This window comes from Furipterus horrens, unplaced genomic scaffold (genome assembly GCF_987537825.1).
Source record: "Furipterus horrens unplaced genomic scaffold, mFurHor1.1.pri manual_scaffold_5, whole genome shotgun sequence".
In the NCBI taxonomy this organism is placed as follows: Eukaryota; Metazoa; Chordata; class Mammalia; order Chiroptera; family Furipteridae; genus Furipterus; species Furipterus horrens.
The window spans coordinates 136,615,167-136,640,276 of NW_028327175.1; the positions used below are offsets into that span (position 1 = coordinate 136,615,167).

The window sequence follows — 25,110 nt, forward strand, 5'->3', positions numbered from 1 at the left end:
AATTGCATTTGCTGGCACTTCTGTCTAGGACAAAGATGTCCCCCAGCGCTTGCCCTGATGCCAGACACTTCAGTTCCTCCCCATATTCCTCTGATGCCTTTCAAGTTGCTGACCCGGCACTGGATCTCAGAGAGAACGAGTCCAAGTAAGTCCATGAATGGGCCTTTTAAGAGAAACTTCCTGGGTCTCCAGAAGTTTCTGTCTTCCAGTCTCAATCCCCACTGGTTTTATGGGATTTTATCTTCCTCGCACTGGAACCCTGGGCTGGGGCCCCTCACTCCTGAGATATCCCTCCTTGATTTCATCCACCACACATGGATGTGGGACCAGCCCATTCCATGTCTCCACTCCTCCTACAAGTCTTGATAATGTCTCTTCTTTAATTCTATAGTTGTAGGACTTCTATTCATTTCAGTTCCTGGAAGTACTGAATAATGATTGCTTTGTAGTTTAGTTGTAATTTTGATGTGGCTGTACAAACAGGTGAGCCATATTTACCTACCCGCCATCTTGACATTGTCTTTATTCTTTACTCTTATCGTTTCTCTTCCTTCTCTCTTCTCATAATCATTTTTCTTCTCTTTGGTCTTCTCATATTCTTTTTTTTCTTCTTTTACTATTCTATTTCTCTTTTCACTTTTATTATTCTTCGCTCTTTTGCCATTGATTTTGCTGCTGTTGTTGGGGGGATATTTTTGTGTTGTTGTTGTTGTTATTGTTGTTCTGTCAGCACCTGTACAACAGCATACAAAACGTAGTAGGTGTTGAACCTCTCAGTCGGCCAGCCAGATGGGAGATCCCACCAACAAATGAGCCAACAACAATCAAGACCCAGATACAACAGGAAAGCCCACATAAGCCACACAAGTGGCATTCCTAGAGTATCCAGCTCAGGAGATCCAGGAGACTGCATCACAGGGTCCTATAGTACTCCTATCACCCCATGAAGAGAGGAAGGCAAAGCAGATCTATCTAACATATAGAAACAAACAAAAATGGACAGCTAAAATGGGGAGACAAAGAAACAACTTCCAAATGAAAGAAGAGAAGGAATCCCCAGAAAAGAGATAAATAAAATTGAGGCAAGCAACTTACCAGATACAGGGTTCAAAGTAACGGTTATAAGGATGCTCAAGGAACTTAGTATGAACTACATCAGTATGAAAAAGGACATTTTAGAAACTATGAATAAGAACCAGTGGAATGAATAATGCAATACCTAAAATGAAGAATACACTAGCAGAAATTAAATGCAGGCTAGATGAAGCAGAGGATTAAATCAGCAATTAGGAATACAAGGCAGAACAAAATATCCAATAAGAGCATCAAAAAGAAAAAAAGACTTAAAAATAATGAGGACAGTCTAAGGGAACTTTGGGACAACATGAAATGTAACAACATCTGCATCATAGGGATACCAGAAGGAATAGAAAGTGAGCAAGGGATAGAAAACCTGTTTGAAGAAATAATGGTAGAAAACTTCCCTAGTAAAGGAAAAAGTCACACAAGTTCAAAAAGGAGAGAGAGTCCCAATCAAGATGAACCCAAAGAGGCCCATCCCAAGCCACATCATAATTAAAATGGCAAGTTTAAACACAAAGAGAATATATTAAAGGCAGCAAGAGAAAAACAGTTACTTACTTACAAGGGAGTTCCAATAAGGCTATCAGCTGATTTCTCTAAAAAGTAACATTAGGTCAGAAGGGGATGAAAGTATTCAAAGTAATGAGAATTAAGTATCTGCAATGAAGACTACTGTATCCAGCAATACTATAATTTAAAATTGAAGGGAAAATAAAGAGCTTCTCAGACCAAAAGCTAAGGGAGTTCACTACCACCAAACCATCATTGCAAGACATGTTACTGGAAATGCTGTAAGAAGAAGAAGAAATATAGAGAGGGAGGAACATAGGTACAAAGGAAAAAATGGCAGTGAATAAGTACTTATTAATCATAACCTTAAATGTAAATGAATTAAATGCTCCAATAAAAAGACATAGGGTAGCTGAATGAATAAGAAAACATGACCCGTATATATGCTGTCTACAAGAGACCTACCACAGAACAAAAGATTTACACAGGCTGAAAGTGAAGGAATGGAAAAAAATATTCCATGCAAATAAAGGTTAAAAAAAAGCTGGGGTAACAATACACGTACCTGACAAAATAGACTTCAAAACAAAGGGCATAACAGGAGACAAAAACCCAATAAGAGGCTATAACTCTTGTAAACATATAGGCACCCAATACAGGAACACCTATATATATAATGAAAATCTTGGAGGACTTCAAGGAAGAGATCAACAGTCACTGTATGGTAATTTTAACACCTGCCTATCACCAATATATAGAGCTTCCCGGCAAAATACCAACAAGAAAACAGCAAGTTTAAATGACACACCAGATCAAATGGATTTAATTGATATTTACAGAACATTTCACCCCAAAGCAGCAGAAAACACATTCTTCTCAAGTGCACATCAATCAGTCTCAAAGATAGAACAAATGGTAGGACACAAAATTAATTCAAGAAAATTGAAATCATATCAAGCATATTCTTGGATCACAATGGCATGAAACTAGAAATCAACCTCAGTTTAAAAACTCAAAAACATTCAGATATCTGGAGGCTAAGTAGCATGTTATTAAATAATGAGTGGGTTATCAATGAGATCAAGGAAGAAATCAAAAAGTACCTAGAAAAAATGAAAATGAACATACAAGATCCCAAAACTTACAGTACACAGCGAAAATAGTCCATTACAGGACTATTTAAAGAAGATAGAAAAATCTCAAATAAACAATCAAGCTACACCTAAAAGAACTAGAAATACACCAACAAACAAAGCCCAGAGTGAATATAGGGAAGGAATAATCAAGATCAGAACAGAAATAAATGACATAGAGAGTAAAAAGACAAAAGATCAATGAATCCAGAAGCTGGTTCTTTGAAAAGGTAAACAAAATTGACAAACTTTTAACCAGACCCATCAAGAAAAAAAAAAAAAGATGACCCAAATAAAATCAGAAATGAAAACGGAGAACAACTAATACCAAAGAAATATTAAGGATTTTAAGAAAATACTATGAACAACTATATGCCAAGAAATTGGACAACCTACATACAATCTTCCAAAACTGAATCAGGAAGACTCAGAAAATGTGAATAGACTGATGACAACTAATGAAACTGAAGCAGTAATCAAAATCCTCCCAGCAAACAGAAGTCCTGGACCAGATGGCTTCTCAGGTGAATATTACCAATTATTCAAAGAAGAACTAACAACTGACCTTCTCAAACTATTCCAAAAAATTCAAGCTCTTTGTATGAGGCCAATATTGCCCTATTTCTAAAACCAGGTAAAGACATAACAAAGACATAAAATTATAGGCCAATTTCTCTGATGAACATCTATGGTAAAATCCTCAACAAAATATTAACAAACAGGATCCAGCAATACATTAAAAAGATCATCCACCATGATCAAGTAGGACTTATCCCGGGGATGCAAGGTTGGTATAATATTTGCAAATCCATAAATGCTACATATCACATAAACAAATGAAAGACAAAAAAAATCACAGGATCATCTCAACAGATACAAAAGAAGCATTTGATAAAATCCCGCATCCACATATAATAAAAACTCTTGGCAATGTGGGAATAGAGGGATTACATTGCAACATAATAAAGGCCATATACTAAAAACTTACGGCTAACATCCTACTCAATGGGCAAAAACTAATAGCATTCACCTTAAGATCAGGAAAAAGATAGGCATGTCCACTTTCACCACTCTTATTCAATATAGTACTGGAAGTCCTAGCCATAACAATCAGACAAGAAAAAAAAATAAAAGGCATCCAAATTCAAAAGGAGGAAATAAAACTGCCCTTATTTGCAGACATGACATTGTACATAAAAAACTCTGTAAACTTCACCAAAAAACTACTAGGCCTAATATATGAATTCGGCAAAGTAGCAGGATACAAAATCAATACTCAGAAATTGATGGCATTTTTATATACCAATAATGAACCATCAGAAAGAGAAACTAAGAAAACAATTCTATTTATTAATACAACAACAACAACAAAAATAAGGTACCCAGGAATAAATTTAACCAAGGAGGTAAAACACCTATACTCGAAAGACTGTAGGGAACTCAAGACAGAAACTGAGGAAGATACAAATAAGTGGGAGCATATACTGTGTTCATAGATTGGAAGAACTAACATTATTAAAATGCCCAATCTACCCAAAGTAATCTATAGATTCAATGCAATTCCTATTAAAATACCAATGGCATATTTCACAGATCTAGAACAAATATTCCAAAAATTTATAGGGCACCAAAAATGACCTCAAATAGCCTCAGCAATCTTGAAAAAGAAAAACAAAGTTGGAGGAATCACAATACTGATATCAAATTACACCATAAGGCCACTGTAATCAAAACAGTCTGGCAGCATCATAAGAACAGAAACAGAGATCAATGAAACAGAATAGATAGCTCAGAAATAAACCTACATCTTTATGGTCAATTAACATTTGACAAAGGAGACAAGAGCATACAATGGAGTAAAGACAGTCTCTTCAATAAATGGTGTTGGGAAAACTGGACTGGTATATACGAAAGAAAAGGGAGGGAGGGAGGGAGGGAAGGAGGGAGGGAAAGAAGGAAGGAAGGAAGGAAGGAAGGAAGGGAGGAAGGAAGGAAGGAAGGAAGGAAGGAAGGAAGGAAAGAAGGAAACTAGACCACCAACTTATACCATCCATACAAGATGGTATAAACTCAAAATGGATAAAAGACTTAAATATAAGTCATGATACCATAAAAATTCTAGAGGAAAACATAGGCAGTAAAATTTGAGATATCTTCACATAGCAATATATTTGTCAATATATCTTCTAGGGCAAGGGAAACAAAGGAAAAAAAATAAAACAAATGGGACTACATAAAATTAAAAAGCTTCTGTACAGCTAAATAAAGCATAATCAAAACGAAAGGGTACCCACTGTATCAGAGAACATATTTGTCAATGATACATAGGACAAGGGTTTAATCTCCAAAATACATAAAGAACTTATATGACTCCACACTGGGAAGAAAAACAACCCAGTTAAAAAATGGACAAAGGACCTGAATAGACACTTCTCCAAGGAGGACATACAGATGGCCCACAGACATACGAAAAAATGCTTAACTTCACTATCCATCGGAGAGATGCAAATGAAAACCACAATGATTATCAACTCATACCTGCGAAAATGGCTTTCATTAGTAAATCAACAAACAAATGCTGGCTAGGATGTAGAGAAAAGGAAACCCTAGTGCAATGTTGGTGGGAATGGAGACTGGTGCAGCCACTGTGGAAAACAGTATGAGGTTTTCCCAAAAAACTAAAAATGGGACTGTCTTTTGGCCCAGTGATTCCACTTCTGGGAATATATTCTAAGAATCTTAAAACATCAATTCAAAAGAATATATGCACTCCTATGTTCATAGCAGCACTATTTACAATAGCCAAGATTTGGAAACAGCCTAAGTGCCCATCAGCAGATAAGTGGATAAAAAAGCTGTGGTACATTTACATAATGGAGTACTATGCAGTAGTAAAAAAGAAGGTACTTCTACCTTTTGCAACATGGAACTGGGAATTTTTATGCTAAGTGAAATAAGCCAGTCAGTGAAAGACAAATACCATATGATCTCACTTAAAAGTGGAATCTAATGAACAAAATAAACTAACGAGCAAGCACAGAATCAGAGATATGGATACATGGAATAGACTGACAGCTGTAAGAGGGTATGGGGGAGGTGGGGACTGGTTGAAAGAAGGTAAAGGGATTAGTCAAAGAATATTTATGCATGACCCATGGACATGGACAATGGTGTGGGGATTGACTGAGAGTAGGAGGCAGGCTGGATGGAGGGTGGCAAAGAGGGAATAACTAGGACAACTGTAATAGCATAAACAATAAAATATTAAAAGAAGAAATTACACTTTTATATATACAACTCAACAACAAAAAACAAGCAATTCATTTAAAAGGTATGCAAAGGACTAAAACATTTCTCCCAAGAAAATTTACAAATGGCCAACAGGCACATACAAAGAAGCTGTCACTAATCATTAGGAAACTGTAAATAAAAACCATTATGAGATACCACTTCACACCCATTAGAATGGCTACTATCAAAACAAAACAAAAAAGTGAACAGAAAATAATTATTGGCAAATGTGTGGAAAAACTGGAAGCCTTGTGTACTAGTGGAATATAAAACTGCCACCACTGTGAATAACGGTATTACAATTATCCCAAAAAATTAAATGTAGAATTACCATATGATCCAGCAATTCCATTTTTAGGTATATATCCAAAAGAATTAAATGTAGGGACTCAAACAGATAGCTGTATATTCATATTCATACCAGCATCATTCACAATAGCCAAAAGGTAGAAACAAACAACCAAAGTATCCATCAACAAATGAACAAAATGTGATATATACATACAATGGATTATTATTTAGCTTTAAAAAGAAATGAAATTCTAATATATGCTATAGCACAGATAAGCCATAAGACACTATAGTAAGTGAAATATGCCAGACACAGAAGGACAAATACAGTATGATTCCACTTGTATGTGGTACCTGGAATGGTCAAGATCATGGAGGCAGAAAGCAGAACTGTGGTTACTAGGCACTGCAGGGCAGGGAAAATAGGGAGTTATTGTTTAATGGGTATGAGGTTTCAGTTTGGGAAGATGAAAAAGTTCTGAAGATGGATAGTGGTTAAGTTACATAGCAATCTAACTTACTAAGATATAAACTTTTAGATAAAATATTATCCAATGTGTGCTTACTAAAATTGGAACAATACTGAGAAGATTAGCATGGCCCCTGTACAAGGATGACATGCAAATTCGTAAAGTGTTTCATATTTTTGTCTAATATATGGTTATGAAAGAAGATTTGACTTAGGGTAGTGGGTACACAATGCAAGATAAAGATGATGTATCATAGAACTATACACTTAAAACCTATATAATCTTATTAACAAATGTCATCCCAATAAATTTAAAAAACAGGAAATAAAAAAAATATCGAATGTAATTTAGTAGTGTATCCAAAGATTGTATCAATTGTAGTACATCCCAGGAATGCAAGGATGGTTTGATATTAGAAAATATACATATATTTTTATTGTTTTTCATTACAGTTGTCCCAGCTTTTCCCCCATTGTTCTCCCCTGCCCTGTCCTCCCTAGAAAATATATTAATATGTCACAATAATAATTCACATATAAACATGCACAATCACCTTGATAGATGCCAAAAGAACATCTGGACAAAAATGACCCTGGGAAAAATAATAAATGCACATTTGTTTGATGAAGGAAGGAAGATAAAAAGATCTCAAATATAAAAGCCAGTATCTCACTTGGATGTGAAACAACAAAAGGATTAGCATTCTAGTACTGACTACTGCAGTATTATTTAATGTTATTCTGTGAATACTAACCAATCCAAGAGAAAATGTTTAATTATTAGAAAGGAAGAATCAACATCACTCCCAGAAACAAAGTTATTATTTTCAGATTATAGAATTTATATTCAAAAAGAAACAAAAAAAGCAACAGAAAAAAATATGAATAGTAAGACTTCAGTATGATGGTTGTTTACAAAATTAATATTAAAAAATCAATAGCTTTTCTGTATACTAAAAGCTGGTTATAAAATAGAATATTCCATATACAGTAACTATAAAAATTAAAGTACCTAGAAATAAACCTATATATTGACAGCATTATATGAACATAATACTAAAATTCTGAAGGAGTATGGAAGACATGTGTACATGGAAAGACATTGCTCTTTCTTGTATAGAAGAACCTATTTGATAACAATGACATTTCAAATTAGGGAAGAAGAGATGAATTTAATAAATATTTCTGACACACAGGATAAGAGTTAATTTCTTTACTATTTAGAGAGCTCATAAATCAGTAAGAAAAAGCAACAAATATGAACAGACAGTTCATAGAAAAAATAAAATAGGGCCAACATAAAAAAATATACCTCATTCAAAATTAAAAAATCACAGTTTTTTACTTAGCACATTATATTTTATTAATTTTTGTTTATGATGTCAAGAGTGGAAATAGGAATTCCAAGATATTATTGGTCAGGCTGACAATATAACCTTTTGGAGGACAAGCAGGTAATATAAATTTTTTAAAATGCAGATTGTAGATACCCTTTAACCTAGCAACACTGGGCTTAGGAATTTACCCTATATAAGGAGGTCCTATGCAGCACTATTTTTAACAGCATGATAGTGGAATAAAAAGCTTTATGTACAACAATCTGGATGGATGTCCAGAGAATTATGCTGAGTGAATAAGAGCCAATTCCAAAAGGACACATACTGTATAATTCCATTTATATAACTAACATTCTTGACATGACAAAATTTTAGAAATGACGAACAGATTAGTGGTTGCCAGGGATTAACAGGAGGAGGGAATGAGGGTAGCAGGAAAAAGAGTGTGTCTATAAAACAGTAACACAAGAAAGATCATTATGGTGATAGAAAACATTTTGTATCTTGAATATATAAATATCAATATCCTGGTTGTGATAACTGTACTATAGTTTTACAATATGTTACCACTGGAGGAACTGGGTAAAGGGTTTAGGGATCTCTATACTATTTCTTACAACTGCATGTGAAGCTACGATTATCCCATAATAAAGTGTGCCCTGGCTGGGTAGTTCAGTTGGTTAGAGCATTGTCCTAATAGGTCAAGGTTGTGGGTTCGATGTCCCATCAGGGCACAAACAAGAATCAACCAAGAGAATGCATACTCAAAAGTAAAACAACAAATAGCTCTCTCCATCCCCCCAAAACCACCCCGCTCTAAAATCAATCAATAAAAACAAAAATCTTTTAAGTGTAATTAGGAAAAAGCTTGACATCCATTAAATAAACCATGGGACACTGAGTCAATGCAAACACTAAACTACAGAGCAGTAGATTTGTATGTGTTGATATGAAAAAATTTGATAAAGTAAGTGAGGTTGGGGTGAAAGGAAGGTACAGAACAGTGAATATGTATTTGACCTCTTGTATCAGCAACAAAAATAATTTGTAGATATATTAATTTATTGAATATCTTTTCAGGAATAAAAAATAATGGTGGTAACTTTAGGGAATCATTTTAATCCTTCTTTATACTATCCAAAAATTTTTAACCACATATGTGTATCAATTAAAATTTTTAAAAAATACTAATAGTATTTTATGTTTTAAATGTTTGTGTAAGTGAGAAGAGCAAAACAAATGCTAGTGAGGAAAAAGAATTGGCTTAGGCTGGCTTGGCTCTTTGAAGGTAAAAGAATTAATTTCTCCAAATAAAGGGAACATGCCAATTTCTTATGCAGCCCCTAGCATTTTTTTTCTCCTTTACCATTTCTGTAGATCTTTACAATGGTGTAAATGTGCTACAATTTCAAACGTCACCTTTCTTTGCTGTCCTCACGGATAAGAGCTGGAAAACAATCTCAAGCCTCTCTCTAGCAGGTAAAGGAAAATATAGAGATTATTAGAATATAATATAGTAATCACAAGGTATTATAGGAACACTGAACCGGGAAACCTAACACATCTCAGGGGTTGGGCTGGGAAAAAACAAAGCCAGAGTAGGCTTTATGTAAAAGAGGCCTGAACAAGGTCTTTAAGACTCACTGGGAAACAGCTGGAAAACACTGGGGGACTTTATTTTTAAGTATATTAACTTTATTAAATGAAGACAAAACAAAGGCAAGAACCCCAAGGGCCATCAATTAGAAATTTTTAAAAATGTGCCCAATATATTATCTTTTTATGATTTTAAATGGTAAAGAACAGGTGCTTACCAGATGGCTGTCAGATTTACTTCTCTTTTTCTAGGTTCTGTAGTTATACAAGCATGAGAAAATGACCTAAGCTTCTCTTGGCTTATAAGTTTTTTCTGTTTATTACTGATCCCCTAGAACTGAACACTCTTGTTCCCATCTGCTTCTCAGGATCCCATAGGACCATAACACAGAGAGACCTGTCATCTCCACCTCCAGTCTCCAGTCCTCATCAGCTCAACATCCCAAGTACCACCCCCTTCCCAGAATGGGTTAACTATCCAGCCAGGATGGAAATAAAGACCTAGAAGGAATACTCACAAATGTAAGTACAACTCGATATTTTCTTAATGTTTCTTACAAACCTAGCATTGCCTCCATCTGCCATAAAGAATAAAATACTCCCCCAAGCATCCTAAGACACTAGTATACAAAGCAAAACAATGAGACGGAAGAGATGACACAGTATAAGAGGACAACTGCTTTGTAGGGTTTTTGTTGTTTTTCTTTTCTTGCAGGGGGCGGTGTTATGGGGGAAGGTAATTATATTTTACAAAAAAAACAGTATATTTGGCATATGGGGGTTAAAGAAGATTTCTATTTGTTGTAATTTTCACTCTTCCCCAGTAGACATAATGCTAGTTACACCAATTATTCCTCCATAAACCTTGGTTGTAAACACAGAACACCTTTCATAGTGTCCAAATGACAACTGCCCAAAGGAAGACCTAAATTCAGATACTCTGAATTATATGAGATTCCATGAAGGCAGGGATCATGTCTGTTTCATTCACTGTTACCACTCTAACACCTGGCATAGCACCTTGTATATTGCAGGCACTCAAATATTGTAGATAAATAAATAAGCATATGATTATTCAACTAATCACTTAATTAACAGTCTGTAATTAACATGTATTTTTCTAATAAGAAAATTCATTTTAACTTTTCTGGTCTTCAGTGTATTACAAACAGTGGTCTCTTCAGTTCCACATGTTCAAGTTTTACTGATTCACATAATTCTTTATAAAAGGGTGGCCACTGTGTGAAATCATGACACGTGGCTTACAAAAGGCTGAAAGATAAAAATAAAGACAACCTAGGGAAGGTGGCATGCCACAAGTGGCTCAAGGTAACTTTCAATGGCATGCCTTCAGATGCTGTTTTATCTTGTGTTTTGATAGTTCTAAGTAATTTTAGTAACAGAGTTGTGTCTTATTCCTTGGATCCTCCCCAGAGCTTAATACACAAAGGCATTCAACAAATCTATAGGAAAAAAAAAAAAAATCCACTTCCAATGTCAACTGACAAAATTAATGCAGGTAATTGCTCAGGATTAACATGACATATAAAACATAAGAATCAAAAACCATGGGGGGGGGCATAGAAATCAACAAAAATCTTTTAAGTTTGGTGTTGTTTAAAAAACACGTAATTAATTTCACCACATACCAGAGAGATTAAGAGCTGACACTTAGAAAAGAAGAACATTTAAAACTGAAAGACAATATCTGCAAAAAAAAAAAAAAAAAGTATCTGGACAATTTTCAAAGTGGTGAAAAACCTGCAGCTCTCTTAACACTCCAGAGAATCATTTCATAGCTAAGACTTTTCTGTGGTACAAATGACCTCTTAGGGGACTGAGTTGTATTTAGTGTGTCTAAGAGAATGAATGTCATAATTAAAAAGTAGCATTTGGAAATTTCAAACCTTAAAAAGGGTACAATTGCAACAGTTTAAGTCTAAATTAGGTTTTCTAATTCTACTCAACCTGATTTTAAAAAATCAAGATATAAACTCACTATCCTCCCTGGATCTCTCAATCCAACAGTCAACATCTTTTCTATTAAAGAGTCAGCTGTTTTGCTTCTTTCTAATTTTCTATACCTAATAAATGGCTATCTCTATCCATGGTGAAACTGAGTCATTAGAGATAATTTTGGATCTGGTCTCTCGTCTGGTTATCAAAGAGGCAGAGCTGACTCACTAAGCTGAGATGTGACATACAGTGTAAAACTGTAACAAAACACTTTGAAGTGTGCCAGAAGGGTGTATTCTTTCCCCCCAATATCTATTAGGTATACCAGGTCTATTTTCTGCCTTTGATATTAGCTGGAAGCAGCAGCTAACTCCTTCTACCTTCAAGCTTTTTGAACATCCCCAAATCTTGGGTTCTGACGGGTAGAGAGTAACAAGTTACTACTTTTATAGTGCCTACTACAGTCTATGTTGATCACTGTTCTAAGCACATGTACAGTATCAGCTCATTTAATCTTCACAATCACTCCATAGGCACTTATTATTATTCATTTTACAGATGATAAAATTGGGAAACAAAATTAAGTGACTTGTCCAAAGTCTCACAGCAAGTAGTGAGAATTTATATACGAACGCGACATTACACACAGCTGTATGCAACAGCAAATACATACAAGGAGGGCTGCTCTGCCCAGTAAAATGTCCACCGGCTTTCTAAGTACAATATCAAATCCCTGCTCCACCTGGAAACCACATCAGAACGTCTCTTCACACCTTCTCTCTCCCAACTACCACGCCCAACTCCCCCCACCTCCCTTCATTTAAGTGACAGGTTCTTCTAACACCCCAGGGATAAGCCAAGAAGGTAATTAACCTTGAGCAAATAAGCAAACTCGCCTTTTCTGGTCTGGAAACCAGTGGTTCAAGAACCTGACTTTCCAGAGGGCAGATTCATACTAGTGGCTGAAGACACAAGTACCAAGCGCAACGGTCCGGGCATCAAGGTTACCTTGTACCGAAGGGCCTGATGGATATCGGCCGCCAGCTGTCCCCGCCACCACTGCCGCTCCAGCTCCATGGGACCCGGCGGCGCGCCGGCCAGACGCGGCAACTTCAGTCTGTAAGACACACCCCAGACGCGGTCACTGCCAGCTCCCTCCAGACGACCGTCCGCGCCCCCTCCCTGAGGGGTGTGACCTCAGGCCACCCTCAGTGGCTGTTCACCTTCACCTGACTCGTCCTAAAACCAGCAGGATCCAAACCAATTCCCTGGCGCCGCCCGCAGGGCCCGAGCTACCCAGCCAGGAGGGGCCGATTATTCTGAAAACTGCCGGACTGGGTGCCGGGGAACAGGGGAAGCACTGGGGCCCGAGTTCCCACCGCGCGGACCCGGGAGCGTACTCGGGAAGGCTGGAGAGGGGACTAGCTTAGGGCTCCCCGCGCCCAGGGTTCGAATTCTCCCGCCCGCCCTGGGGAGCGGAGAGATCTGACACCAGTCACAGCCCCCCTGAGGAGAAAACCTCCCGCAGAGAAACCCCGAGACTAATGCCCGCCAGGCGCCGAGTCACCGCAGCAGACGGTCGGGCGCTCGCTTTCCTCCAGGAGCCACCCCGCGGCCCGGCCCGCACCAGGCCGCCCCCTCATCCTGAGGAGCGCACTGTGTCGCGCGGCACCAAAAGGCGAACAAAAGGCCGGGCCAGGCGGGTCTGGTGTCCGGCGCCCAGCCCAGGCCTGCAGGTCCCACGGCGGCCTCTCTTACCCGGAACCGCGGCCCTCACAGTCCCAGCCCCGCTAGCTTGCGGGGTATGCCAGCCCCGCTCATGCTGCAGACAGTCGGCCGCGTAGCACCGGCCTCAGCTCGGGCCCAGCGCCGGGGCGCTCGCGCCGCCCATTGTTAAAAGGACCGGCAGGCAGCTCCGCATACAAAGCCAGCGCGGGGGCACATGCGAACCCGCCGCTGCCAATCTCGTCTCGCGATATAGCGGGGTCACCCCAGGCGTCCAATCGGCGGCCGGGCCGGGCCCAGGTGCAACGCCGGGCGATGGCTTGCCTGCCCACGTCGGGCCCGGGGAGCATCCCCCGCTCGCCCGGCATGACCCCGCGGTTCGCGTAGTCCGAGCCCTAACGACGCCCACCGCGAAGCCTGCCTGAAGGGTGGGCAGAGGTCGGAAGACAGCACCGGAAAAAATTATAACGATCATTATTCCGGTGGCCTGTCCGGTCATGCCACTCACCTGCTGAGAACCTTTGATGGCCCCCCGGTGCCCGCGGAGTTAAGGTCCCATGCCGCAACTTGGCGTTTAAAACCCTTAACAGCTTGGATTCAGAATGCCTCGTCTCACATTACAACAGTTCCTTACATTTTATGGGCTGCTTAGTGGGATTATCAGTTCCTCCATATGGGCTTTGGCCATTTCAGCAGCCACTGAAGCGCTTTCTCTTGTGAAATTCTGTCTTTTAAATTCCATCTTAAAACCTACTCCATTTTCTAGAACTTTAAGTAACCATTTCCCTTCCTTATTTTCTTTGTTTTAGAGGTTCCTAAAAATTTTGAAAGGAGTTAAGATTACCTATGGTCACCTAGTTGTCAGTTCCATAGTGGATGTAATTAACCATCTGAGGTCTTAAATCAGGAAACAACAAAAGTGTGGAAACACTCCAACATCAATTAAGGTAATGCGGGACCTTAAATGTAATGAGCAGACACCTAATCAACTGTATGTTATCCCGTTTGGTGGAATATCACAACAGAAGTGGATAGTCAGCCCAGGACAGTGATCCTCATTTTTCTAAGAATGTAATAGACCATAGAACACTACCCCATTTAGTTAGAATCCTTTGTCCCAAAAGTCTCAAGATAAAGAGCTGCTATAAAGTGATGAATGTATGCTACATGAATCTGACAATGACATCTTCATACACCTGAAGAATAGCTGCAGATCCATATGTGAGACAATCCTTGTGCACAGGAGAGCAGGGCTGCAGGAACCAATGGCAAGACAAGGGAAACTCAGAAGCAGAAATTGGCAGAGCCCAGTCCAGCCCAGCATAATCCAGGGAGAGGCTGCCCTGGCCTCAGTTGCAGGAGTTCCCTAGAGAGGAGATGGACACAGGATAAAAGCCCCATGCCATTTATAAAGGCACTTAAATAGTACCTACCTTCAGGTCCCAATTCATGTTCACTAAGCAACTTTATGGCAATAATTTGGCTTCCCAATAATTTAAATGTTCAGGGTTTATTTAAGAATCCTTTCAGGAAAATAGGTCACAGACTATAATCATCAGTGTAGTAAATAGGTTGTTTCTCATGGTTTCTACTTTTAAGATGTTATTCACTGGGAGATATTTGTTCAGAGACTTTTTTTTATCTGCCTCATATGATGAAAGGACTTTAATGTTCATTAATTTGATAGATTAATAGGTGTGTGTGTATAATTTGTCTGGTATGTCTTAGATTGTAAGTCTCCAAAATGCAAAATTTAGGTTTATTATGATTTCTTCATTAATTCCTTTAGGGCAAGGTAGACACAATTAGGTATTTACTTAATTCCTAAATAAAGTCTGCTCTCATAAAGTTATACTCTAATGGGGAGAGAGAAATACAGTAAAGGAACAACAACAAAGTCACGTGGTGACAAGTAGTATGAAAAAAATAAGCAGAAAAACAGAATAGAAAGTGAAACTGAGTGGACATTGTTTTATAAGGTGAAGTGGGCAAAGATCTGTGGGAGGTGAGGGAGCAGGCAGTTTTCTGATGGCTGAGTGTCCAGGAAGAGGGAATAGCAAATGTAAAGGCCCTAAAGAGCAGGCATGTTGGGAATGAGTCTGGAGGCCAGTGTATGCCTGGAGTGAAGAGGAGACAGGAAAGACATTCCAAGTCTCAGAAGCAGTTATCGGAAAAGGGGCAAAAGGATGGAAATTAAAAAGGCAGAACTACATAATAAGCAGAGTAGGGAAACTGCAAAGAGCGCAGTGTGCCAGCAGCATAAGGCAGGAGACAAGTTTGGCAAGAGATGAGGGTGGGACCGTATTCTCTGGAGAGCTTTTCTAACTCCCTTCACTGTAGGGAGTGAAAAGCCACTCATTTTAAACTATTTTTTTTTGTTGTTTGTTTGTTTTGTTTTGTTTTTAAACATGCATGCAAAAGGTAAAACATTCAAATAATGAAAGACTGTACACAGTGACTAGTGAACCCTCTTCCCTCCTCTGATCTGGTTCTTCCCAGAAGAAATATTATTACTATTTTGTTTTGTACTCTTCCAGGGATATCTGGGTATTTACCACCATGCATGTAGATAATGCTCTTGCCCCAGTTTGCGCACAAATGGTAGCACTTTACACTCTGTCATGCACCTAGCTTTTGTCATACTGTATATTCTGGTGAATATTCTATAACAGAACATTCAGGATTCCTTTCAATGGCTATAGTGGAAGCAAAGGACTATAAACCAGAAGGCTTAGGCTCTGATTTTTGGTTCTTGTTTTGCTGTTTCCTAGTGGAGTGGCCTTAGAAGGTCATTTCCCTCCTCTGAGACTTTGGTTCATTATCTATAAAGTGAACTGGGTGATGACTGAGATTCCTCCTGATTTGAACATTTTAGGTTCTTTGCTTTTGCTACACGTGTGTCGCAAAGTCTTCTGTAGGGAAAGAGGCCCAACGCTCCCCATAAAGCTCTGATTATTATCCAGTTTTAAAGGTTTCCCATTTAAGTGCATCAGGGTAATTCATGTACACCCATTAAGAAGCCAAGTATTTCTAAAAGGCATATAATGAAAAGCACCAGTTCCTTGTTCCATTCCCTCCCCACTTCCAAGTCCCATTCCAAATAGGTAACCACTTTGGACTCCTTTAGTTATTTCTCACAGTATTTGGTATCATCTTTTAAAATAACATCTTTATATTATGATTTTGATTTATTTTTAGATATATTTACATCGTGTCCTGAAAACTGAAGATTTAGATGCTTTACTTACCTTTGACACACACATTTCCTTCTTCCTTCATCTCCCTAATATATAATTTAAACACATTTTTGGTTACGTCTATTTTCAGTTGTTTTCATTGTTATGTAAAAAAGCACTCCCTATTTGGTTAAGCTGTTGTGGTGAGGTTTCTGTTACATGCAGCTGAATGCGATTCTAAGTAATAAATCATCTTTAAAAAAAAAGATTTTATTTATTTATTTTTAGAGAGAGGGGAAGGGAGGGAGAAAAAGAGGGAGAGAAACATAGATGCGTGAGAGTAACATTGATCTGTTGCCTCTCCTATGAGCCCTGACTTGGACAGAATCCCCAACCCAGGCATGTGCCCTGACCAGGAAGCAAACCGGTGACCTTCTAGCTTTGTTGAACAACACCCAAACAACTGAATCACATTGGTCAGGGTGATAAGACATCTCTTAAATCTCAGCTCAAACTTTTTCTCTTTAGAAAGGTCTTTCCTGACTTCCCTGCTTATACTCTCTATTCCCACCAAAGTCCTTTTGCACATCCCATCCTATTTGTTTCCAACAGTACTCATCACATCCTGAAATTATCTCATTTATTATTTGTTTATGTTCTGTTTCCAATGTAAGCATATAAGCTTCACAAGGGTAGGACCTTTGGCTTTTCGCTGCTATACTCCAGTACATTCTGAAGTGTCTGGTACTTATAGAATGCTCTGTAATTGTGGAATGATTTAAAGAACTTTAAAATTATATGTTACCCTTAAAATAATGTATTTTTAAAACAGTCAAGGGAAAAATTATTTATTGTAAACAATTACACAATTTTCAGGAAAAAAATTTTATTTGACAAATACAGTACACAGGTAAAGAAATGCATTTAACATAGAAAAGTCTTCTGTGCTTTTCTACGAACACTTTCTACCTTACTCTTAAGTAACCTATCAATTCTAAAACCATAAACCACCAACATAATAGCTATGTAAGCATACTAAGTGCCATGGAAATGAACTGCATGAATGCAGCATTTCTTTGGCAACCTCATCTTCCCATAGACATCAGTTCACGCTACCCCAATGTGAGAGACTTGTTAATAACAAAACTTCCTATATAATTTAAACACAAGCATTCAAATAAAAACAAAAATTCTGATCAGTTTTCTTATGCACTATTAGGTTTTAACACTGAAGAAAAAAAAACATTCCTTCACGTACGTCCCTATTTTTTCTTTTTTTTTTTTACTTTTCTAGTAATCACAAGTTTGGTCTAAGACTAGCATCATTACAAATAAATAAGGTCTTCTCTGGCACCAGCCTATGCAGGTGTATTGTGGGGAGGATACAGAGTGAGGGTCCCTGAGGTTGAATATCCAGCCCCAGTTCTCTGCAGCCCCTGCTCTCTGTGGGAGTGGCCTAAGAAGCCCCAGTGCTCCTGCAATGCATGAGGTGAATCTTCTTTCTTTTACCCCTTACCTCATATAAAACTACTCTCATCAAACTTTGGAAATCTGTATCCTTTGATTTTTTTAAAAACAAATAAATTGGTATATAACATTTAAGTAAACTATAAATATTTTCTTAGAACAATAAAAAACTACAAGAAGGAACAATGCTCCCTACTTAGATCTCTGTCCAATCTTTCTTGAGGGGCTTCTAAGGATCTAGATGGGCTTCCTTGGGGCACCACTGGGCAAGGAAAGCAGCAGGAAAGTGATAGAAGCAGAATGAATGGGAAATTGTTCACTAAGAAAAAAAAAAAGGAGTCCTAAGATTTAGTACAACCATTTTCTCCCTTTTTCACAGGATCAGGAAAGCACATTAGTTTCCTGGGAGTTGTTTACAAATACTTGAAGTTGAACAGACTTCACATCAATAGCATCCTGAATAAAAGCTTTTGGGAAGCTCCCAGAAGCTGATCTCAGTCCTCAACCCAACATATCAGGTTTTCCTATTATGCTTCATTAGTGAAGTCATCTTTTATCTTATAAAAGGCAATGATCTGAGGGTTTCTGTTTGCATAACTTCTACATGGGATTGCATCAGACCAGCATCAAACATACCAGCCTCCCTTTAGTAATTATAACATTCTGTAAGGCAGGGTTCTCATTCTTAATAGACCATCAGAATTACCTGGGAGCTTGTTTAAAATACTCTAGGTTCTAGAGCTCCACTCCCAGAGGTTCTGACTTAGTAGGTTTTGAGTGGAGTGTGGGAATCTGGATTTTCAATGGTGCTCTCCAAGTGATTTTGATGAAGGTCGTGTGAGGCCCACAATTTGAGTAACACGTAACACTGGCTTTAGAGGGAGGGAGCGGCCAGAACTGCTTCTTTCCTAGAATAAAACCCAAGGCCACCAGATTTCCCAAAGAGTCCTCTTCAAGGAGGTGATGAGGTCATCTAGACTTATCTTCAGAGACTCAGGGAGTGGGTTTCCATGGTGCCCAATTCTATAAGTGAACCAAAAAGTGGGTTCACACTTGGCTGGACTTGAGGATAGGTAGCAAAATCCTAAAGTACTGGAAAAGTTCTGGTTGCTTCTGGTCTGGAGGCCCATGGTATAACTTTTCCTTTTCTCTTCTTCTTTTTCACTTTTGTCGAGTTAAGGAAGCCAAATAGATCCACACAGATAGTATGTTGTTTGGGTATGGGTGAACATATACAGCAAGAGCAAATTCTGTATGGGGAAATTCAGAGGAGTGGATTCCAGTTTGATGCACAGCATCAATAACTGACTGTACATCGGTGTATGGCATCTGGATAGGAAATCCTGCAATCTGGACCAAAAGACAGAATAACATGTAAACCTACATAACAATTGTTAAGTAACTGTATGCAAAAAGATGACAGAAGCCTCAAAGAAATGGTAGTCATAAAATAATAATAGTTACTTTGTGGTTGCTTGCTATGTTCTAGGAACAGTGTTAAATCCTTCATATACATATTTAATTCTCAAGCAACAATACTTTACAGAGAAGCAGAGCCAGGTTGTCTGGTGCCAAAGCCTGCACACTTAACATTCCACATACTTGCACCCTTTCTAGAATAGTAAACTGTCAACAAGGACATTGCTTGGTCTTATAAATGAGGGATTTCAGTGAGCTTTTTGGAAGAATTTATTTAACATTGATTCAGTTTATATTTATTAAGTGATAACTGTGAGACAGAAATAAAGGGTTATGGAACACAGACCTATATAAAATCATCTAAGACAAATCATAAACTTCCCTCAGGCCTTAGATTGTTCACTTGAGGAGGCTTTCCCTAATCCTTAAATCTGTTCACATGCTCTTTTCATGTGGTTGCATAGTCTACTGTCCTTCCTTAGCTTATGAAATAAAATATATTGCAATAACATGTTTTCTGGTCTGTCTAGCCCATAGTCTCTGTGAAAGCAAAAGATTGTATCTGTTCTGCTGACTGTCATAACCCAAGTGTCTAGAACAATGCCAGGCACATAGAATACAAATAATGGTTAACATTTGCTAAACACTTGCTGGGTGCTAGGGTAAATATTACCTTATTTTATCCTCACCACCACAGCCACAAAACAGGTAACTATTTATCCCTATTTATATTGCAGAATGGGGTAGCAAGTATAGTGAAGTTAGGTAACTTGGTTTAAGGTGGTTAGTGGTCGAGCCAGGATTTGAACCTTAGCTACAGGATTTAGTACAGGTTTATGATGGTGCATTATTAAGTACTCACATAATTTTAAAAAGGAACTCCAAGTTTTAAACCTTGGCATATATTTAACCATGTTTTTCTAATCAGTTTACCCTTAATTCTGTTAAAAATAAAGCATAGCAAAACGACTGCCTCCCTATTCATGAATGAATAGTGACTGCAGATCCCTCCCTGGCAATCTAAGTACCAACTCCCAGCAAATTCCTTCCTTTCTTCTCTCAGAGGAGACACCTTCTAGTCTTCAACATGGTAGGGAGAAGGAAACTCACTCTTGGGAGGCTGGGCCTTTCAAAAACCCACTGGACCAGTTCATAGAAAAGAGGAGTAGGATAGAGGAAGAGAAGGATGATCCTAACAATATACCAAATGCCAACCATATTTGGTTATGGACTTGATATGCCTTTTTATCATCCAAGATGTTGTCAAATGTGTTGGCAAATATATAAGAGAAGTCAGGTGCGAAGCCAAGGATCGATGTATAAATTTGAAAGTAATTTGCACGTAGAAAATATTAAACTTGCCTGGAGTTCTCTTGCCCAGAACTAACAACAGGAAATCCTCCATTCTATGACTGCCATCTAGAGAGGATGTTTTAGTTTCTCAGTGGCAGGTGGTTTCCTTTTGGGCATTTCTTTCCAAAGTTTGTGGTTTATACATCATAAAACATAAAACTGATTCCAAGAAAAGGCCATGCAATGTGATCATGGCAATAGCTGTTCATTACATTTTAAACTTCTCAGCCTATAAATAAATACATCTATCATCTAGGGTCAAGATAAAAGGCATTTCAGGGGTATTTAAGGTTACGATTACATGGCAATTACTAACATAGATAAAACAAATGTCATTAATGCATTAAATCATACACAAACCCAATAAAATTGTAGTAGTCTTTCAAATTCACTCTCTTCTTCAGAGGAAACAAAGTTTCCAGTGCCAAGTTCTAGCTTAGGAAGAATTTGTCGCAAAATAAAAGTACACTGTCGATTCCAACGTGTTGGCTGCTTAGATCGCCATTCCATAATTTTACATTTCAGAGTTCTTTCAATCCTATGATAAGATTATATTGATGACAAATTACAACTCATTTAGTAAATGTGGAAAGAGTTTTGCCACTTTTACTCAAGCATGAGAATGATACATATTTGATTCAGAAGCAAACCAGACCTTTATGGCTAGAAATATATACCATCATTCACATTAATCAAGTCTGGGAGAAGCAGGCTCTTGTTTGGCTTGGGGAAGCAAGACACTTCCTGCGGTAGTCAGCAATTAGACGTCAAAGGCACATCTCTTTTCCAGTTACCTGTGTGTAGGTTGCTACCTATCGGGTAATTTGACACCTAGCACCTAATTACTAGGTTGACTTTCCTATTCTCCAAGATCCTCCTCTGACATAAGGCACTGGATTTCTGAGAGATTACCTTTACAAAATTCAGATATCAGGTTTGGGATAATGTTAGTAGGGATGGGTTTATCAGAACAGTTAACTCGGTAAGCAGAGATGGGAGGAAATGAGGCACTGGACTGGTAAGTATGATGGTCAGTTTCCCCTACAACTATGTGCACTCCATAAGAGTGGGAACTTTTGCCTCTATACCCAGCCCCCAAAACAGTGTCTGGTGATGAACTATTCCAGGGAGGGAGAGAGGTGGAGCACAGTGTGGGCTGGTTGAAGGAGCCCTCCTGGGAAGCCTGTCCTCTGTGCAGAATCAGTTTGTGCTACAGAAGAAGCTGCTGTGAGTCCATCTTGGCTGTGTATATAGTGTAGCAAGTAGCTTGGAGTTGGCAGAGAGTCTCAGTAGTAGCTAGGCATCAGAATCACCTGTAGGACTTTATCAAAATGTTTCACCTCCAGATATTGACTCAACAGGTCTGGTCTGACACCTGTATATTTAAATAGTTTAGGAAGCAATTCTGATGAAAACCATAAGTTGGGAACCATTTCCCAACTGCATTTTTTTTTTTTTTTGTTAAGAACTGGAAAAGAAGGAGGGGAATAAGAGATGAAGGTTATGTGCTAGTGAAAGAAGGGAATGTCAAAATGATTTCTGTCATGCTCTGTTTTGATTAGTTGGTAGTGGCTCACATGCCAGCCTGCTATGTCAGCATTAATCACTGGGGCAGTCAGATCTAGAAGTTGCTGACACATCTGGAGTAGGAACAAGGCCTGCTGGAATGATTGTGACCCTTTTGGGGTTGACTGAACAACTCCTTAGGGTGTGCTTGTGTGTGGGGAGGAGAGGGGCGGCAGGAAGGGTGAGAGCCTATGAGGAATCCAGTATTGACATTTCTACCACCCAACTTGGATGTTTTTACCAAGTTGTGGGCCATTTACCTTCATGTCCTTTTAAGAAGTACAGTATTAACTACTGCATTATTACTATAAGCTCAACAGGTGTCTGTGTTGAAAACCTCCCAACTGTAGCCCACAATGTTTTCCAGAGGCAACCATTTTTAACTTGGCTTGTCATTTCAAGGAGCATTCAGGATAGCAGAGGAATTGCTTTTCGATGCGTGTGCCAAGAGACAGATCACTCAATAGAATTAACTATTAAAATCTCCATTTCATGCTTCTGTTGCTGAATCTAATAGGTATTTTGAGAGACCTGTTTAGAGTGTAACAGAGTGAAATGCTCAGCTCTCTGACTCCACTTTGTTCAAGCCTGCTGTGTTCTGGCTTATAGACATTATAATCATTAGAGAAATTCTGCTTGAGGCTTTGAGTTTTTACAAAAACAGCCTCTCCAGGGGAGATGAGGGAAATGTGTACAAAAATAATGATTGTTCATCAAATATTTGCAGGAACCTCAGGACTAGACTCATATCAGCTGGGGTCTTCCTCAGACCCCTGCTGGTACCCAGATACCTGCGATCATCAATCATCTCTTGCCCCTCCCATTTTACTTTCCCTTGACATAAAAGAAGCCTGAACGCTGTACTTTCTAAAGATGGATTTGAGAAACTGCTAGGGCTCCAATCATCTCAGTTGGCACTTTCTCGATCAATAAAGCTTTCCTTACTTCAAACTCTGACATTTTGAGTTTTGGCCTTTCAAAGTGTTGAGCACTCGGACTTTTAACCAGTTAGGACTAAAAGGTGGCTGAATGACAGATTAGGGAGAAAACATGGTAACCATAATGTGATTTTATAGATCATACCTGTTCTTTAGATCATCCACCATGCTTTTATTAGTATCGGAATAAATTATTTCTTCAGGCTGAAATGCAGACAACTGAAAATTAGAAAAAGTTCTAGGGAGACCATTTTTACATCACAGTCACCCCTGAAGTGCTAACTATAATGAGGGGGAACCCAAACCCATCTCATGTGGGAAAAAAAAAAAAAAAACAAACACTGAATCACAGAGGCACAAAGGTAAAACATAGATAATAGTGTTATCTTTGATTTTAAAACTGCTTCACCAGAGTATGGGAGAGGGAATGAATTTACAAAAGATATTTTTCACGAGTAAGACAAATCTGCTGCCAACACTTCATGTATTCAAACAAGTATTTGACATGCTTTTTGATTCTACTTGATAATCATTGGTAGCTGTATAGGTCTTTTCCACTTATTAACTGTGACCTTGGTTGAAGTTACTTAACCTCTCTTGAGTCTCAGTTACCACATTTCTGGAGTTTTGTGAACATTTAAAAATAAAGTAATACACATAAAACCTGGCATATATTGCTCAATAAACATCACATACTATTATTATTACTCTTCTAACATGGTCTATCATCTTTATTCTTTTGAGTACTTGTTTCTTTCAGCTGGCAGGAGCCAGGTCTTTGCATTTTCATGCACGCACACAGACACACACACAGAGCCCATTTCAATCTCTCGTTTCCACAAGCCTTTGCTCCGGCACCGCACCAACAGAGAGCAATGTCCTACCATGTTCCCCCTACCAGCAGAATTTGCTGGGAGGGGAGGATTTCTCAAGTTCACCACCACCCCAAACCCAGTCCTCTCCTCCCTGCAGGGCTGACACAGATGAGAGCGAGAGGCTGAATTTACAGTTTTTACTTTGGGTATTTCTGAGCTGAGAAATGTAGGCAGATGGAGAGACAGGAACAGATGCTTCTCCCTCATGAGTAGAACGAGGGTTGTGATTTAAAAGGGGGGCAACACTTGTTAGGCCTCTAGATCCCAGAAAGGGTCTGCTGCATGGGCAACAGCAGACCCTCCATATCACCCTGCCCAGGCTCTGTAGCTTCAGCTTCACTGGAGAGGACACTCCAGCGTCATCGTAAGATGTCGATTCAACATGGGAGGAGACAGATACCATGTCACTCCTGAGTCGGACTGCACAACCATTCTCGGCGGTGCAGATAGACACTCAAGAAGCTACACCATCGTCTCTCGAGACGGACGGCTGCCGACGGAGATCCCAGAAAACTTTAGGAGTCGTCTGAGAAGGCTCCGTCCATCAGATGATGATCTAAACCAGTAGTGCCCAAAGTGTGGCCTGTAAACTTGTTAGAGATTCAGATCCTTCACCCCCACCTCAGACCCACTGAATCAGAAACTCTGAGGTTAAGGCCCAGCAATTCGTGTTTCAACAAGCCCTCCAGGTGGTTCTGATGCCTGTCATGTTTGAAGAACCACTAGATTAGGAAATAGGGTCAGGACTGGAAGTTTCCCCACAAAACAACATAGTAGGAGATGGAAGATACTGGAAAAAAAAAACAGTATGAAATCCAGCACCATCTTGCAAGGGGCACCAACTATTCCAGACAGGACGGATAGACTGAATTCCCTGATTGTTGTCACCAGCCACTGTCTGCCCATCCAAACCATGTCTCTTCCC

The 25,110-nt window shown here is 38.9% G+C and overlaps 2 protein-coding genes and 1 non-coding gene across 4 annotated transcripts in view; 1 reads left to right on the forward strand and 2 right to left on the reverse strand.

Moving 5' to 3' along the window:
* The window catches only part of CCNJ (cyclin J), a 30,035-nt gene extending 16,428 nt beyond the window's left edge, over nt 1–13,607 (reverse strand). The window contains exons 1-2 of one of the 2 annotated variants that reach the window (XM_090277921.1): nt 13,425–13,607; nt 12,675–12,783 (exon numbers count right to left, since the gene is read on the reverse strand). In XM_090277921.1, coding sequence (XP_090134047.1) covers nt 12,675–12,743 — 69 coding nt within the window. In that variant the 5' untranslated portion in view covers nt 12,744–12,783; nt 13,425–13,607. Of the gene's footprint in view, nt 1–12,674; nt 12,784–13,323 lie in introns of both variants that reach the window. The other variant, XM_090277922.1, reaches the window with a different exon arrangement.
* Nucleotides 6,851–6,956, forward strand: LOC150009931 (U6 spliceosomal RNA). The gene has a single exon (XR_016511457.1). It is a non-coding gene; the product is annotated as a U6 spliceosomal RNA (small nuclear RNA).
* Nucleotides 13,608–18,414: 4,807 nt separating the features above from the next.
* CC2D2B (coiled-coil and C2 domain containing 2B) overlaps nt 18,415–25,110 on the reverse strand; it is a 99,299-nt gene continuing 92,603 nt past the window's right edge. The window contains exons 35-37 of the mRNA XM_090277924.1: nt 23,456–23,514; nt 21,167–21,344; nt 18,415–19,384 (exon numbers count right to left, since the gene is read on the reverse strand). Of these exons, the coding sequence (XP_090134050.1) occupies nt 19,196–19,384; nt 21,167–21,344; nt 23,456–23,514 (426 nt within the window). The 3' untranslated portion in view covers nt 18,415–19,195. The remainder of the gene's footprint in view (nt 19,385–21,166; nt 21,345–23,455; nt 23,515–25,110) is intronic.